Here is a 19,096-nt window from a genome sequence, read left to right as displayed (position 1 = left end):
AAAGTGCAATCAAATAGTTAGGAAGTTAGGATGATAGTTAAGAGTTTCTATTCTTGTTAGGTGGTTAATGTTAGTTAACCAAAAATCCAAACTTGTATAAATAAGCTTGTATTATGGCTAAATGAAAGTAATTCTAAAGCTAAAGTTCACATACATTCTCCAATAAATCTTCACCGATTTCACTTCTGGTTTCCCTCTAATTCTTCAAACTCATTCATTTCCTTCTTCACTACTTGTTCTAACATATATATCTTTATATATGTAGAAAATCTTAAATTTTATATACATTTAATAAATAGTCATCATTTGTGTGGAATAAACTAAACCATTCAAGCTTATGAGTTGAACCAAATAGTTTCTGAACTCTTGACCAATTAAACCAATTCGAGGTGACTAGCCCAATTGAATAGTTTGTGAACTTCAATCGAGCCAAATTCGAGCTGAAAGCATAGTTTTTTTGAACTCGAGCTGAATAAATTCTTATTGTATTGAACTCTAATTTAACTCATTTCCAACCCTGAATATGTATAACTCAAGAAATAAAACTTTTTTAGAACAAAAGCAACAAATTTAAAAAATGAAAGTTTTCAATTATGTCGATTATTAGTACTTTCATAAAGATGAAAACTTTGTTTTATCAAACGCAACGACAAATCAAAACTTGCTAGGATTTAATATTTTTATACCGACAATGTAAGTATTTTTTACACTGTCAGCAAATCATCCATCATTCATATGTTAAATATTATTGACTCTTAAACAAAAATAATACAAATCAATAGTGGATAATGTGCTGACATTGCAAAACACTTTACATTGACAGTACATAGAATTTAAATTCAACTTCCAAACCCTTAGTATGAAATTAAAGGTCATAATTAGCAAGTATTTTTATATCATTCAGTAAAAAACGGAATTAACACACTAAAATAGTTCAGGATATCAAAAGCAACATAAAATGGATAAGCTTCTATCAATTTAGTAAAATGACATCCTTTCTAGTTTCAGCATGAAAATAGTATAGCATAAAAATCTCAAACGTTCATTTGTAATTAGTTTTTGGAGTGGAACAAAGGAAAAAAGAAAATATCTCTTATCTTATATGTATATTTCATGGTTTTGAAGTTTTTCATTTTCCTTTTATTTCATTCAAAATCCAACTCGCGAATAATAAGAATCGAATGAATATTTACTAAAAATTATAAGTCATTTTAGTCATTTCCACTTTGGAGTCATTTTAAATTAGTGAAATTACCAAATGTTGAATGTACAAACTAAAAAGTTAAGGAACATAAAAGTGTTAACTATATACTATAATATCGTTTATTTTCTTACCTTTTTATAACAAAAACCATTAAAACAAGGTGAAATAACAATAAAGACTTCAAGTACCCTAAATTGCTTCATTAAATCCTAAAGACCTATGTATCCTTGAAGCTTTCCAAAAGATATATGATGAGTGTGAAATTATGCTACATTTGCATTGTATTTAACTTGTATTTTAAGATATAATTAAGACTTTAGGATTTTTTTTAGCTATTATTTCTCTTTGTTCGGGTTGAGTAGATGTTTTTGGCTATGTTGTACAATTTGGATGGAATGAAGCCAAAAAGAGTAGAGATTGAGTGCAAGAAGATGGAATTCAGTATTGAGGCTATGCGAAGACCAATTGAAGGGTCAAAAGAAGTCGTGAATGTTATATTCTATTCTTATTTTTTAGATTTGTTTTGTTGGGCTTGTCCCAATATTTTATAATTAAGATAAATGAGGGTTTTCCCTCAAGGATGAGACATTAAACACTTTATCTTACAATTCTCTAATTTAAATTTGGTATTCTCTTCTCCATCATGAGTGAGTAATTCCATTTGTTTCTAGGATTGGGGTTATGCCCTTTTACATTTTAATAAACATTTGTTATTACATCTATTTCATTTAGTGTTGTGATTTGAATCATTAAACTGAATTTTATTCGTATGAGTTGTCTGGCCAACAAATTACACCACTTAGATATATTGGGGAAGGACCGAGAGGTGAACTCAACTATCTGACCATTCAGTTATTCAAACTGGAATCCTAATTCATGAGATTAGTATTAGGATTCTCGAGGGTTTCTGGAATTCACCTTGGGTTGCTACGAAGCGATTGGATAGAAAGATCTAAGAAAAGGATTTGATTGATAACCGTACCACGAGAGTAAGTGTGACTTCAATTGAGTACACATGTCGGCGCTCAAGAGAGGATGTCACATATCAAAGAGCAATTCACCATCATAACTTAAAGTTCATGAAAAGGAGCAAAACAAAGATTTGCGAGTGTGATAAGTGCCTAACATACCTAAATTTCATACATTGTTATGGCACTTATCTTAAGCATAATTGAGAAAAACTAACTTAAAACAATATTTTTTGTATAAAATATCACAATCTTGTATATTTGTATGTGTATTTCTTTTTTATGTATTTTGTAGGATTTAGAATGAAGAAAAGAAGAGAAAAAAGTCTCATGGTAAAAAAGAAAAAGAAGTCAAAAACCAAGGTGCTCAACCAGGCAGCTAAGCATGGACCAAGCCACGCTAAGCTTACCTGGACACCATCCTGACCTGGACCAAGCTGCTCAAGCAAGCAGCTGAGCGGACCTGCTTGGTCGCGCTTGACACGGTCAGACACAAGCTTGACACATGCCTAAGCTGCTGAACAAGCAACTTAGCAGTCCAACCCCATAGCTCAACGGAGAACCAGACTCCTGACCAGATCAGCAAGCACCAGGCCACGTCCCAATCACCACGGTCAAAGCTACTGAACAAGCAGCTGAGGGGTGCAACATGTGTGCTAAGTGGTGCGCACCCGGACTTGACTTAACCATCAAGAACACAATGAAGTCACCAATGACCTCACCTCAAGTATCCCACCATAGGCTTTTCAGAGTAGCTCACAACTAGCTTTGATGAAGGGTTTGGTCAGCTGCTTAGTGGGGTTGACAAACAGCTCAGTGGCCCAGAAAGAATTTCTATAAATAGAGAGCATTTCACTCGAGCAAAGAGAATCTAATTTACATATCTCTCACTAGAAATTATTTTCTGAAATTATCTCTTCTTGTCTTAGTTTTTAGAAGCTTTATTTCAAGTAAGTTTGTAATTTTAGTTTAGAATTCAAGAGGAGAAAAGGAGAAGGCAAATGAGATGCAAAAATCAATTTTGTAATCTCATTTGGAACTCAAAGCATCCAATCCTTGGATGGATGGCTCATGCTCCTAACAATTTCTTTTGAATATGATTATGTATTTCTACTTCTTCTTTTATTCTAAATTTTGAATTTTAATCATTCAGGCTTTGGTTAATTTTATTTGTATGAGAAGTACTTAATGCTCTGTTTAGATTGATCACCTAAAAAATGATTTCAAGTCATAAAAATTACTTGTCTCAAACACTTAACAAATAAACTAAGAAGTAGTTGTACTACTTAGTTTATTTGCCAAGTTAAGCATATTTTTCTTAATATCTTATATTTATTACTACTTCAATAGTAGAGTAGCCAAGATTAGGGTGTGACAACCAAGTCTCTTTGTGGACGTAATATTGTTTAGTAATAAATATAAGTGATTATCATTCTACCATTTTAGGACATACACTAAAAGGATGATTTTAGAACTTGGTGTTTGGAGTTAATCAAAGTAAAACATAAGAATAAAAAAAGCCGAGATGGCGAACAAAGAATAAAACCGAGTTCACTTACTTAATAAAATAAAAAGAACACACCGAAAATGAGAGGAGAGTTATAACCTCTCAACAAATTGGCACATTGCTAAAGGAACGATTTGTTGAGAGGGGAAGACAACGCCTCTCGACTAATTTATCTTTCAACAGAATGTAAAGGTGATAACCCTTATCCTGGAACTCTTCCTAAATAGATTTCGATCCTTTTTAATATTTTCATAATTATTCTTCTCAATTGTTCTAAATTCACCTTTAATTCCTCTTTGAGTTAAGTATAAATCAATTGTCATAATTTAAGGAATTTTCTAGTCCTCGTGGGATCGATATTTTATTAGTTGACGATATAATTGTGCAATTGTGATTTGTCATATCAAGTTTTTGGTGCCGCTTCCAGGGAATGTGTCAAAATTTCTTTAGTTCTCAATTAATTTGTTATTTTACTCTAGTGTATTGTGCATTTTCCTTTTTCTTGGTACCTCTATAGGTTGTCCATTTGGTTTATGCAAAGTTCAAATTACTACTCAGAGTCAGAAAGCACTTTCCTTAGGAGAAGAAGGCAACAAAGAGAAAAAGCAAGAGAAAGACGTGTGTGTGTACAAACAATGGCTGAACGAGATGAAAACTCATTTCGCGACTACGTAGCCCCTAATGCTCGTAGTTCACGTCCTGGAATAATACGTCCAGCTATTGAGACATAGAAATTTTCTTTACCATCTGCTTCGATCCAAATGGGGATGCAAAACCAATTTGGAGGATGAGCTCATGAAGATCTGAATGTCCATAAGGATCCATGAGGCTTCTGAAGATGTCATTTGTCTCTGCATGTTTCCATATTCCCTTAGAGACAGAGCTAAGACGTGGCTAAGAAATGACAACGCTGAAATTCAAGCAACATGGCGAACTTTGGAGAGGTTTTTCTCAACAAATACTTTCTTCCTTCCAAAATTGTGCACTACAGGTACCTTATCTAAAGCTTCAGTCAAAAGGATGGGGATTCAATTGATGAAGCTCGGGAAAGATTAAATAAGTTGACTGAAGCTTTCCCTCATCATGGCATTCCACCATGGATGCTAGTTCAGAACTTCTATAGTGGACTAGACTTTCCATCACAACAATTGCATGACTATTCAACATGTGGTGCCTTCATGTGATGTTGCTTCAAAGATAATAGAGAATGTGGTTTCCAATCATTATCAATGGGCGAATGAGAGGAGACATCATCCGAGGAGAAACTTTGATACACTATATTCAGTAAATCAAACGAAAAAGGTAATTTCCACACTAGAGAATCTTTCTCAATGGTTTGGAAAGCTGAAAAAATATCATGCTAATGTTATTGGATCTACTTCAACATGTGAGAGGTGAGGAGAAAAATGGTATGAGTAGTCTGAACGCAAACATTTTATTGAACCTGTACATGGAGCTTAGACCAATGAACAACCTGAATCATGCAATTATTATGACCATAAGGAGAGGAGCGAGTATCAATTCAACCCATTATACAAGCAGAACAATACTAACCTTTCTTGGAGGAGTAACAACACTTTAAATTATTAACATCAAGATGAGCAATGCAATAGGAAACCTACAACACGGTTTCCACAGCTACAATCCTCTCCTACATCTTATAACAATAATGGAAGGTCAAATCAAATTACTAATTAACCTTAATAAATTTCAAGAGGATCAAATCACGATTAATAAAAATGTTGCAAATATGTTAAATGATTTGAATTCTAAGATAGAAAATCTGACCATCCATGAAAAAAAATGTTAGAAACACAAATTGCCCACCAAGCTAGCAACTTTAATAGGCAAACAAAGATGTTTCTAGGACAACCAGAGAAAATCCAAATAATGAACATTGTAAGGCTCTACAATTAAGGAGTGGGAAGGAACTCAAGGATGTTCCTCGAACTGAGAATGATAAACAAGTGGAAGAGAAACATACTAAGACACAACTCCCTGAATGGAACAAAATTTTGAAAAGGTGTCTAAGTATGTAGCTCCACCGCCATATGTACCAACAATTTCCTTTCCCAGAGATTTACGAAGGCATAATTAGAAAAGAAATATGAGAAATTCTTAGACATCCTTATAAAATTATATATCAATTTGCATTTCACTGAGGTACTGCATTAGATGCATGCATACATGAAATTTCTGAAGAACATTCTATCTAAAAAGAGAATACTGGAGGATTATGAAACAATTGCTCTAACTGAGGAGTGCAACACTTTAATTCAAAATAAATTGCCTCCTAAACTAAAATATCCTAGTAGTTTCTTTATCTCATATTTAATTGGTAACACTAATTTTGATCATACTTTATGTGACTTGGGAGTAAATATGAGTCTTATGACCTTATCCGTGCGTAAAAAACTGGATATGGATGAACTAACACCCACTATTATATCACTTTAATTGGCGGATAGATCAGTTAAATTACCTATAGGCATCTTGGAGGATGTTCCTATCAAAGTTGAGAAATTTTACATTCCAACGGATTTTGTAACACTAGAGGTGGAAGAAGATCCACAAATTCCAATCATACTAGGTAGACCATTTTTGGCTTCCTCTGGTTCTATAATTTGTGTTAAAAATGGAAAACATTTTATAAGCATAGGGTATGAAAAGGTTGAATTTGATATTGTTAAATCTATTAAACAACCTTCTTTGGAGGACTCATTGTAAGGTTGATATGTTGAACCAAGTAGTGAATGAGAAAGTGCCTAAAGCGAAATATGAGGATATCTTGGAGAGAAGCATGCTAGTAGGTGACACTTTGACTTTTGATGAAGAAGTGACCCATGGTAGTGAATCTATAAATGCAAGCTCACCACTCCCCTACAACCCGTGTGAGGAAAGCTTGAGGGACATATATAAATCTGATAATTGGGAGAAAGGGAAAACACCTAAAATAGAAGTAAAAGCACTCCCTCCACCCTCGAGTATGAGTTCATAGGATCATGTGTGATACACAAGGAACAACCATCAAGCTAATGACGTTAAATGAACGCTTAGTGGCAAACAACCCACGACCAATGTACATTTCTTTTAATTCATTAATTTTAGTGTTTTAGTATCGGCTTTAGTGCCTCCTTGTAGGGTAATGTATATAGTGTTAGCCATAAAAAAATTAAACTCTAAAATAAGTTATAGGGAAAAATGCTAACACAACCTTGCCTATTAGTTGCCCCTTCAAAATGAGTATTTGGGACATTTTTTTCCTTTTTTTGCAAGTACTTTCACTGCACTCAATGAAGCCAATTATTTATAATTAGCACATAAGTATGTGACACTTCCCACTAAACCTGTGTGTTTTCTTTTTCTTTCTCTTATTGTTTGAATTTTTACATTGGGGACAATGTAAATTTCTAAGCTTGAGATAATTTTGCATTTAGATAGTTCAATTATGTCATGCATACCATATATATTTTAAATTTTTTAGGTTGAATATTCATATTGTCATGCATTAGCATATGTTTCATATCTCATATATCTTCACTTTGTTCTATGTGTTATTTGTCTTCTTTAAATGAAAGAGTATGCATGAATGATGATTGTTGATCTGTGACCCATTGAAAAAAACTTTTAATAAAATAATAACATGAATGACATTAGATTTGACAATTGTGAATTAAATTTGGTTAAATAAATGTCTTTGTTTCATAACTTTTGCTGAATGAACCAAATGTGAGAAACTTGGGCCAAACACAATAAGGGTTCTGATTTTAATTGACAATTGCATAAAAACCATTTTTCTTTCATGAGTGTATAATTTTATATGATTGTACATTCTAGAACTTGATTTGTGGTCATTTCAAGATTGAAGTTTCTTTGTATACATTGAAATGATAGAGGCAATTAGAACGTTTTTCTTTTGACCTTCAACCACTTGCAATGAACATTGAAAGCTCATTAGGTGCCCACTTTTGAGCAGGAACTTTAATGATTTTTATAGCTACTCAAATGATGTTTGAATTAATTTGTGATGTTTGGTTGAAGCAATTGGAATGGTAAAAATGTCATGTGTAGTGAAAGAAACCGTAAAAATGTGAAAAAGAAAAAAAATCATCCTTTCTCTTTTAGAAAAAATAATAAGAATGAATAAAAAATGAAAAAAATAATACAAAGTATAATAAAGGAGAAATGATTAAAAAAAGTATATTGTAAAAATAAGGGATGATCGAAAAATGATCATATGATAAAATAAGGTCTTCTAACTGAATCACAATACTTCAATCAGATGTCTAAAATGTTTAAGTATGTTGGGAAACATTCGTAAGTCTTTTGAATTATCATTCCTTTGTTTATCTCACCTTAAATCATTCAAATATAGTCAGTGGCGATTTGGTCTATAATCAAGCCTATGGTAATTTACTTTCATGTAGTTGTTATGACTCAAAGACTTAGGTTGAATTAAATTCGTTTAGGATTTTTTTTTATCGGCAAACCACAACCTCCTTCACCCTACCATCAAACCACCTTATAACTCCCATTTTATGTTGATGGTGGGACTCGAACCCACAATCTCCTGCACTTCATTCCTTACGACCATCCTCTTCACCATTAGACCACCTTATGGCTCCAAATTTGTTTATGATTGCTTTGTCTTAATATCTAGATTGTTTCAAGACTATCATGAGATTGTTGGTTATTTTTTGACATGATTTATATATTGTCATTTAGACATGATAGTAAAAGTTAGACATAATACTTGCTTGAGGACAAGCAAGAGATAAGCTTGAGGGGATTTGATGAGTGTGAAATTATGCTACATTTGCATTGCATTTAACTTGTATTTTAGGACATAATTAAGACTTTATGATTGATTTTAGCTTTTATTTCTCTTTGTTCGGATTGATCGGGTGTTTTTGGCTATATTGTACAGTTTGGATGGAATGAAGCCAAAAAAGTAGAGATTGAGTGCAAGAAGACGAAATTCGGTGCTGAGACTATATGAAGATCAATTGAAGGACCAAAAGAAGTCGTTAATGTTATATTCTATTCTTATTTTTTAGATTTTTTTTGTTGGGCTTAGCCTAGTATTTTTTAATTAGGATAAATAATGGGTTCTCCCTCAAGGATGAGACACTAAACACTTTACCTTACAACTCCCTAATTTAAATTTGGTATTCTTTCTCCATCATGAGTGAGTAATTCCCCTTGTTTCTAGGATTGAGGTTATGCCCTTTTACATGTAATAAACATTTATTCTTACTTCTATTTCATTTAGTATTGTGATTTGAATTGTTAAACTGAGTTTATTCATATGAGTTGTCTGACCAACAAATTACACCTCTTAGATACATTGGGGAAGAACCAAGAGGTGAACTCAACTATCTGATCGTTCAGTTATTCAAACTAGAATCCTAATTCACGAGAGTTGTGTTAGGATTCTCGGGGGTTTCTGGAATTCACCTTAGGTTGCTACGAAGTAAATGATTTGATTGATAATCGTATCTTGAGAGTAGATGCGACTTCAATTGAGTACACGTGTCGGAGCTCAAGAGAGGATGACACATATTAAAGAGCAATTCACCCTCATAACTTAAAGTTCATGAAAAGGAGCAAAACAAAGATTTGCGCGTGTAAATGTGATAACCCTTATCCTCTGAACTCTTTCTAAATTAGATTTCAATCTTTTTTTAATATTTTCATAATTATTCTTCTCAATTGTTCAATTGTTCTAAATTCACTTTTAATTTCTCTTTGAGTTAAGTATAAATTAATTGTCATAATTAAAGTAATTTTTTTGTCCTCGTGTGATCAATATTTTATTACTTGACGACATAATCATATAGAAAATTAATGTTTGAGATTAAAAAGGCAATTAAGGGGAAGAAATAAAAGAGTAAATTACACTAACACTTATTCTCTTTTTTAGACCTAGAGAAACACTCATAATTATATACATGCATTATATTGACTATCCATATAAGAGAAATAAATGTAATTTTTTAAACAAAAAATGATGACGAGTGTAATTAAGTCATACAAAATATGATATATTGTAAAAACAAGTTAAAATAGTATAAAAGTCAATATCCATTCATTATTGTTGATTCGCTACAAAGTGCATTAACAATTCTAAGAAAATATTTAAACAAAATTATATTATATTGTAACTTGTAGGTCCCTTGATCCATCAAAAAATGAGTTTAGCTGGAAACTAACCGGGGAAAGGTCATAAAACATTGTTACTGGGTCCACCAGCTGGGTCAAGAGGTCTCCATCAATGTCCTTTTATATAGAGGTGTAAAAAATTGGTTCGGTTCAATTTTTGGTGTATTTTAGTGACCGAACTGATAAAAAATATATGGTTCGGTTCTGCTCAATTAACCGCAAACTATAAGAACCAAACTGCTCTTGAATGGTTCGGTTCTATGGTTTTTCCATTTACTTTTTTTATAAAAAATATTGCATCAATTGAAAATTCAAAATGTATTACAAGAGATATTGTTTATCCATAAAAGGATAAACATTACTACTATTATTATAAAAAAATATAAATCATATATAACGATACAATTCATGATTAATAAATATATATCTATTAGTAAATATATAATAGTTACATTTATAACTTTACATTTCATAATTAGTAACAATACATGTATAACAATATATGATATATGTTAGTTTCAAACTTAATATCACATAAGTTGGAAAATATGTTCCAAATCATAAGACACTAGGAAACAATTTAGTAACTAATAACATATATAATATTAACTTAATAACAATTTAGTAACATATATAACACTACAATTCATACAAAAATTGGTAATTTAAGCTAGAAAATTGGTTGAAGAATTTAAACAATAATAAAACATTATTCCCTAATCTCTAGTATATATTTTTTTAATATGTGGTTCGGTTCGGTTCCAACTGTTCCTAAATTTCTAAAATCATAAACGGAACCAAACATAAACGGTTCCTTAAAAAAATAACCGAACCGAACCACGAAACCTAACCACATTTTGCGGTTTGGTTCTATCAGTTTCGCGGTTTAAACCGGAACAGCTTATACCCCTACTTTTATGTCTACTTTATTAACTTAGTCATATTAATGTTGTATCCATTATCAAAAGAAAAATAATCACTTTAGAGAAATTATAAATAATGTAACATCTCATTTTTTTGCTACCCATTAAATCAAGGAATAAAACTTTTGGTTACTGGTCACTTAACAAATGAAACATACCCGATAATTTTAGCTCTCTTTTTTTAGTAAGTTGCACTACATTTCAAGTGTATTTAGCAAAAAAATATTGTTTTTATTTTTTTACAAAAAATCAAGGTAACGTTATAACTATTATTATTACCCTTGTTATTAATATTATATATGTATCATCAAACTCATTAGAATACTTATATAATAAGATAACACTATAATGGTTAACCAATAATTCATTAATTAAAACATATATCTATTAAATTATATATTCATATATATTATATAAACATTAATGTTAAAAAACTAATAAAATAATTGATAATTATTTTTATTTAGACCAATTGTTAAAACAAAATATTCGACTTTGTAGTAGATTATACTTCAAAAGTATAAACAAATATAATTGTATGTTTGATCAAATCGTTTAATGTGACCGATATTATTCAGTTTTAACCAATATAATTGTTTGATTGGTATAATTATTATATCATATTAAAATGAAGAATCAGTTCAACTAGAAGCATATTGGTTTTCACAATTATGATTATTACTGTACTGTTTACCTTGTTAAATGTAACAATTAATAAAGATGATAAGTGAAATTATTACAGAGATACTATAAAAAATAAATAAGTAATTCAATAAAGAATATATTAATTATATGTCTTCAGTAACGTATTATAACTTTAAAAAACTTTAGAAAAGAAGAGTGAGTAACTAATTTTTTTAACCTTTAACTAATTTCACACTTTCTAACCAGCTTTTTCTCCAAGTTATAATTCCTTTAATATATACTTTACAGCAGGACACGTGATGCCCATTACCATAGGGAATCTGTAGAAACAGGTTCCCAAGAAACATCGTGACATGCAATCCTATTGAGGTAGCTACCACCATTCATCACACCCCACTTCCACTACTCTGATGATTTCTAACACTTAAATAATTTTAAAAGAAAAAGTTTTCATATCATGTTTTAAGAGTTTTTTATATTATAATTCTATTGTTTATCATTCATATTTTATTATAATTGACTATTAAATAAAAGTATTATCTTTATATTGAATGTTATAAATTTATTAAATTCTAATTTTAAAATAGATTTAATATGTATACACCGACAGTGTAAGTATTTTTTTAGTAAATCATTCACTATTGATTTATTAATCACTATTAACTCTTAAACAAAAGTAATACAAATCAATGGTAGATAATGTGCTGACAGTGTAAAAAACTTTACAATGTCTATACATAGATTTTAAACTCTTTTAAAATATATATTTTAGAGGTTGTTGGCCTCGAAGGGCATAAAAATCTTAGCTGTTCGATGCTGAAAACTCCTCGGATTCCTTTCCAAAGTTATATATATATATAACCGAATGAAAACTTTATTTTATATCATACGCAAAAGATAGCATTTTCAATGTGACTTAAGGTCCTTGACTATTTGTTTTCGCCTGTTGAAGAACGGTTTTAGTTTTCTTTTGTAATTAGGTCATTTATAGTTTTAGTTTTCATTAATATTCTATGCAGTTGAAGATCTAAGATCCTTCTCTATGTTTACTTGTTTTGTTTTTTTATGACGAAAGCTTGATTCAGTTACTTTCCCATATGTGGTCTTGTGTTTTGAACCAACTTCGAGGTTCAAAAGTTTTGTGTGTCTTTTGGGCATGTTCATATGTTACTATGAACTTCACATGATTAGGTTTTTTGTCCACCTTTTGATATTTTTCTTTGTTGATTTGAAAGAGGTGATTATAGTTTGATGGTGCATGTAATGAATTTGTATTGCTAGGGTTTTGATGTTATGATGAAGGTTAAGTTAAAAGGGTGATGAATTAGAGCTCCTTGAAGTCCAATGAAGGTTCTTGCTAGGTTGATTAAGCTGCTAAGCTATGGATCCCATAGTTCTACACATAATATACCTTTGTGGTAGTTCTATGGCTTCCATATCTTGGGAGCTTTATTACCTATGATTAGATCCTTATTTGGATTGAAGGGAGCTCTAAACCTTTCTCCTTTCATTCTTTGAAGTCCATAATTACATGTTTCAAATCTTCATTTGTGTAAATATAACATTATTGATCTCTTTCTCTTATTAGGATCCTGATCTCTGATGTTTTGTTGTGGCCAGGCCAAATGATATTGGATCTTTGCATCACAGAAGATGAGGTAGAATATGAACTATATTGATATGAATGTACTTTTGTTTTTTACTTGTGTTTAGTTAGTCATGAATCCATAGAGGAAAAATAAGAAATGATATTATGAAAAGTTGAATAGAAAATTTGGTTTTACTAATAGCGAATCCGCATTCTATAAAGGAGTATTTCATCCTCAAAACCAAAAGAATAAAAATACAAATTAGTATTCATTATTAATGTGATGAAAAATATTCTTTGATAAGGCAGGAGTTTCAAAACAAAAGTTATGAAAATGACTATTTAACCCTACATTTGATGATATTTTTAAGCTACTTAATTTTGATTTTTATTTAATGTTTGAGGTCTACTTTTGAGTTTTTATTTAATATTTTTGGGCACTACTTTAATATTATTAATCTTTCAAAAGACTACCTTGATAGAGGCACATATTTTGAATAACCATAGTGATTCCTTACTCATGTATTAATGATCCTTATAGTATTTTTTTGGTACTATGAATAACATCTTATTATCATTTTGGGCAAGGAATTAAACTCTTTCAAAGTGTGTGTCTATCCCTTTCAACTAGTGATGCTACTAGAGGTGTCAAAATGGTTTAGCCCGGTTGGGTCGGCCCGCCAAACCCAAAAATTTATAGAGTTTGGGTATCATTTTAGACACTTTTTATTGCATCTGAGCTTTTTAGCCCAATCCGGTCGGGCAATATGAAAACTGGACTCGGGCTACCCGCCTTTTCTTATTTTTTAATCTTTTTTAGAACCTTTGGCTTGATAATAAGTTTTAGTTAACAATTATTTTACAATAATGTTATAAAGTTAAACATTATATGAACTTTGAATAAAAATTGAGTAATGTTTATACCATAAATATTTAGAAATTACAATATTGTTATAAATTTAAACATTATATTATTTTTCATATTTTGCATAATATCCTTTTAAGCCCAATAAAAAATAATGTAACAAATCAAATTAGAAAACATTAAACCATATAGATTTTACTTTTCTTTTCTTAATTGTGTATCTAATTAGATTTAACTTCTACAACAAAAACATAATAAATAAAATAATTTTTGCAACAAAACTAAAAGACAACATAATTGTTTTCCATAAAGAACTTCACACAACCAAATTTAATATAATAATTTATAAGCAAAGTGTTGATAAGGAACATACAAAATGGATAATATTTTTTATAGTGTCTAAAAGTTTATATATTATAGTGAAGTCCAAATTATATTGTGTTATAATGTGAGAGTCCAATAAAAATGAGATAATTAATAAATGAGTTATGTTAAAAATTATATATATAGACTTCACTTTTTAACTAAAAAACAAGACATTAGATTTATAAGTTTGATCTATTGAGCATAGGAAGTGTGTTAAAAATGTTATATCTTAATATCAAATTATATATATATTAAATAGATTAAATAAATTTAATTAATTTTTTTATATTATGTGGACTGGCCCGCCACCACTCGCAACTCACTTAGGGCGGGCTTGAGCTACTATTTAATATGCATAAATTGTATTCGGACTTTTTAGCACAGCCCGATTTAGCCGAACCTGATGTGGGCTAACCCGAACCCATCCGGTAGCCCATTTTGACACCTCTAGTTGCTGCCAAAAATAATTAGATCAAACATTACTAAACCACCATCTTATTGGTAGGGTATTATAGTATTTACTAGACATTCTAATTCATTAATAGATTTATCTAAAAGATTTTCTATATAACTAGGATGACGTTCTAAATACCATATTTTATATATTCTTGTTAAGAAATACTATGTTGATATAAAATTGAAAACAAATAATCTGTAACCAATTGCAATAGTAATAGTGTAAAATAAGTTTTTCACGCTGTTCGTAAATAGTAATAATTCTTTGAAAAGATATATCTTCTAGTAAAGATATTCATAATTTTTAGTAAAGTTAAGTATATAAGTTAAAAGAGTGTATCATTTTTTAGTAAAGCTAGTTTAGAACTGATTCCCATTTCTGTTGTGTTGGTCTCGGTTTATTAGATTTTTAAATTCCATTTATGTCTTGTTGTCTCAGTAACAATTTGTGGGCTTTTCCATGTTGTCCGTTAGTGCTTTTTATAGACAAACTTGTAGGATACCAGCGATTTGCATGGATGATAATATATTTTGTATAAATTTAATTAAAAAATGACAATATAATTTGTTAAAAAAATATGATGGATGATTATCTCATAAATAAATAATTTAGATATATTTTATTGTTGATGTAGAGTTGATATTGAATGAGATGATTTATATTAAATAAATAAATAATTATTATGAAGAAAAGATAGTTGCACAATAAAAAATAAGTTTAAGAATATATGTCAGAGATTTTGGAAAACTTATTTATAAATCACATTTATATAGTTTTAGTGGTTGTCATTATCATGTAGTAATATTTTCATTCATTTTTGCTTTGAACTCTTGAAATAATTATGTACAATCGACAATGACTGAACATTCGTCTATATAAATATAACTCCACACTTTGTAATTATTGATCTTGAGATTTTTTGATAGTCATAGCATAGAAATAATTACAGGGAATTGTCTTCTGATAAGCTTGAAAGACAATGAAGATTGGGATGTAGACAATGACATATGAGGAATATATAGGATATTTCCAATGTTTTTTCCTCACATGAACTTTGATTCAAGTACAAGATTTGTCATTTTAGTTACAACCAATTTTGTATCATTACATAATCCTTCATACTAGTCTAAATTCCTCAATAACATTATTGAAGTTCTAACGTTTAACTTGATCTTATGTTTGAGAACGCCAAATATTATAAGTGAGTTTAAAATTCAGGAGTTAACATGTTGAATGCTTCACTTTTCTTAGCATTAGATATATCAACTGAATTTGAACTCAGTTATTCCTTTTCCTCATCCATAATCATACATTAGAATATTTATTACTATAAGATTAATAAATCTATTATGTCGAACATAATGAAAATATAAAGACAACTTAAAATATCCGTGTAGACATTTACTCAGATCATATTCATTGATTTGGTCAAGAATCTAAATTAATGATGCAAGTATTGTTCTAGATTGTAGAAATTGTTTGTCATTGTAGTGATGTTGTAGGTTTGATCAACAATTGGACGAATTGCTCTACCCCGACATTATGAAAGTCAAAATAGTAGAATAAAAAATAAAAAATAATTCATAAACAGCAATTTGAAATAATAAAATTGAATGAGATAAACAAAATTGTTGAAATATGGAACTAACATTTCATACTTATTGACTTGTCTATACGAAAATCGCAAGATGTAAAAATGAAAGTTTAAAAAATCATCAAGTTGTGAGGTATATTTAAATATTTAGGTTGATAATAAATTACATGAGAAGTATAGCCCTATTTTATCTGATTGAAGCAATTGTGATAGATATATTTATTTTCTACATTGTACACACTTTTAAAAAAATTTATTTCCAAATTAAAAAAATAAAAAATACACTTATAACAACCTCATATATAAAATAATGATACATGTTATGTCCCAAAAATATCATTAAAAATCCTACCCAAGACCTATCTCTCCTAGTATATTGAGAGCTACCTCTCAACTTTATTGATAATATATCTCACTCATTAATCACTTGAATCTGGCAAAGATATTAAACTAAACATCAAATAAAAAAATAAAAAAAAAATAACATCAACCTATTCAACATAAATAAAAAGGTGTATTTTTTTAGAAATGAGATGACACTTTAGGTACCACAAAATAATAACTACAACTTATATGTTATAATAAATATTGCTATATTAGAGACTATAATACTTTTTGTGTAATAAATAATGCTAGATTAGGTAAAGTAACCAAATAGGTTATGTAATAATTCAAAGATGGAACAAACTTGCACATGGTTGTATAACACTTGTGCTAAGTATATAGTTTATATAATTTAAAATCAAATAAGTTGTAGAATACCATAAAATTAATTCAAACCTGAAGTTTATTAAGATTGAGCCAAGTATTGTCTTGTCTCTTATTATTATAGAATACAATCCATTGAGTTATTTGGTATAATTTCAAACTCAGATGCAATAACTAAATTATGCAGCTCTACATCCACTTATGCATATTCTTTCACTAAAAGAAATGATTTTAAAGTTAGACAATGTTAATAAACACAATCATAGACTCATGTTGTCAGGGAAATGAAAAGGCATAATTTAAAAAAATCACGTATGATACAAAGTAATACATTCATGTACAATGAACATGCAAAGAGATGGAACATTCATGTAAAAATAAGAAAAATACTAAAAAGAGAGAGAAATGATAAAGTCATCGTCCATGTAACACTTATTTTCTTTTAATAATATTTTTATCTTTTGCCGATAAAAAAATGTGATGAAGCCTGGAAGAAGTGGTGTTACAATCTCTAACATGCTGAAAATTTAAAAAATTGATGGCAAAGTAATAATGTAAAAGAAGTACAATTGCAATAATATGAAACACTATTTATAAGAAACCACGTGACTTAATGAAGACTTAGGCGGTTGCTTTATTGCAAATATTATGAAGTTGAAGTAGTTGGCTATATTGTTATAGGCCATTGCCAATCTATGCAACATCAAGATGATAAAAGAAAAGAATGATGCTATGAGATTTGTGATAAACCAACTACAAAAGTTACACAAGAAACAAAAGGACTAAAGTGAATAGATGAGTGAAATGTAGGTTGATGCATCATACCAATTGAAACCTAATCAATGCACAAATACATGTTCTGTTGAGATTAGCACTAATTCTGGAAGCCCAAGGATAAAACCCAAAGGATCTACAAGCTTCATTCACTCAAAACTGAGACTTTCCTTTTTTAGCATTTTTTCAAATTTCCGTTTTTTCTGTTAAGAGAATTCTTTCTTTTTTTGGCAAGATTTCTGTTTTATGTTATTTTTCTTTTTTCTTCTTTGCTGGCTTTGCTTTATAAATGCAGCCACTAAATTATCAATAATTAAGAGAAAAGTTTTCCAATTACATTCCTTTACTTTCAATTGTTGCTATGCAAAGAATCAACATTTGATTCTTGCCTTTTCTTCTTCAAATCTTGCTCTTGAGTATAAGCCAAGACTTCTTTTCTTCAAGCCATGAAAACCATGTCTTCACATGGTATCAGAGCACCCTTGTGAGGGTGACTCTGCTGCGCCAACCTTTCTTCTTCCAATTCTTTCTCAATTTCAGCTGTACCAGAAAAATTCATTCTTCATCACTATCTGATCTCACCATCATGGCTAATACCAACCCTGTTCTCGATCCTACCGACCCTTACTACATGTATCCCAATGAAAACACATCAACTACCTTGGTTTCAGCCCTGTTGAATGGACAGAACTAACACGCATGGTCAAGAGCTATGACCATGGCCCTTGAAACAAAGAACAAGTTAGGATTCATTGATGGATCCATCATCAAACCCCCTCTGCTTGATCCATTACATACTGCCTGGAAAAGGTGCAACAATCTGGTTGTGTCATGGATAAGCCACTCCATCGAGCCATCAATAGTTCAAAGTGTGCTGTGGATGGAAAGTGCCCAAGAAATTTGGGATGACTTGAAGGAGAGATATCACCAAGGTGATATGTTCAGAATTTCAGAACTAATTGGAGAGATGCATTCTATTAGACAAGGCAATGCTTCAATAGACAAGTTCTACACACGAATGAAGGGATTGTGGCAACAATTGGACAACTACAATCCAATTCCACCCTGCTACTGTGAGATTAAATGTCATTGCGCATTAATACCAACCATAAAGAAGTATAGAGAAAATGAGTACATTATCTGCTTTCTTAGAGGGTTGAATGAACAATTCTCCACTGCCAGGACTCAAATCATGCTTATGGACCCAATGCCTCCCATTGGAAAGGTTTTCTCTATACTAGTTCAGCAAGAAAGGTAGATGTTCTTTGAAGAACCTAGCCTTTCAGCCAATTTCTCTAGTAACAATCAAGACAACAGATCAAGAGGCAGAGGAAG

At 30.4% G+C, this 19,096-nt stretch overlaps 1 protein-coding gene across 1 annotated transcript in view; it reads left to right on the top strand.

Moving 5' to 3' along the window:
* LOC109330875 overlaps positions 18,480-19,096 on the top strand; it is a 1,697-nt gene continuing 1,080 nt past the window's right edge. The window contains exon 1 of the mRNA XM_019565146.1: positions 18,480-19,015. Within this exon, the coding sequence (XP_019420691.1) occupies positions 18,480-19,015 (536 nt within the window). The remainder of the gene's footprint in view (positions 19,016-19,096) is intronic.

Source organism: Lupinus angustifolius, chromosome LG17, assembly GCF_001865875.1.
Source record: "Lupinus angustifolius cultivar Tanjil chromosome LG17, LupAngTanjil_v1.0, whole genome shotgun sequence".
Classification (NCBI taxonomy): domain Eukaryota; kingdom Viridiplantae; phylum Streptophyta; class Magnoliopsida; order Fabales; family Fabaceae; genus Lupinus; species Lupinus angustifolius.
The sequence above is the reverse complement of the archived record's forward strand: the minus strand, read 5'-3'. Positions and strand labels throughout refer to the sequence as shown.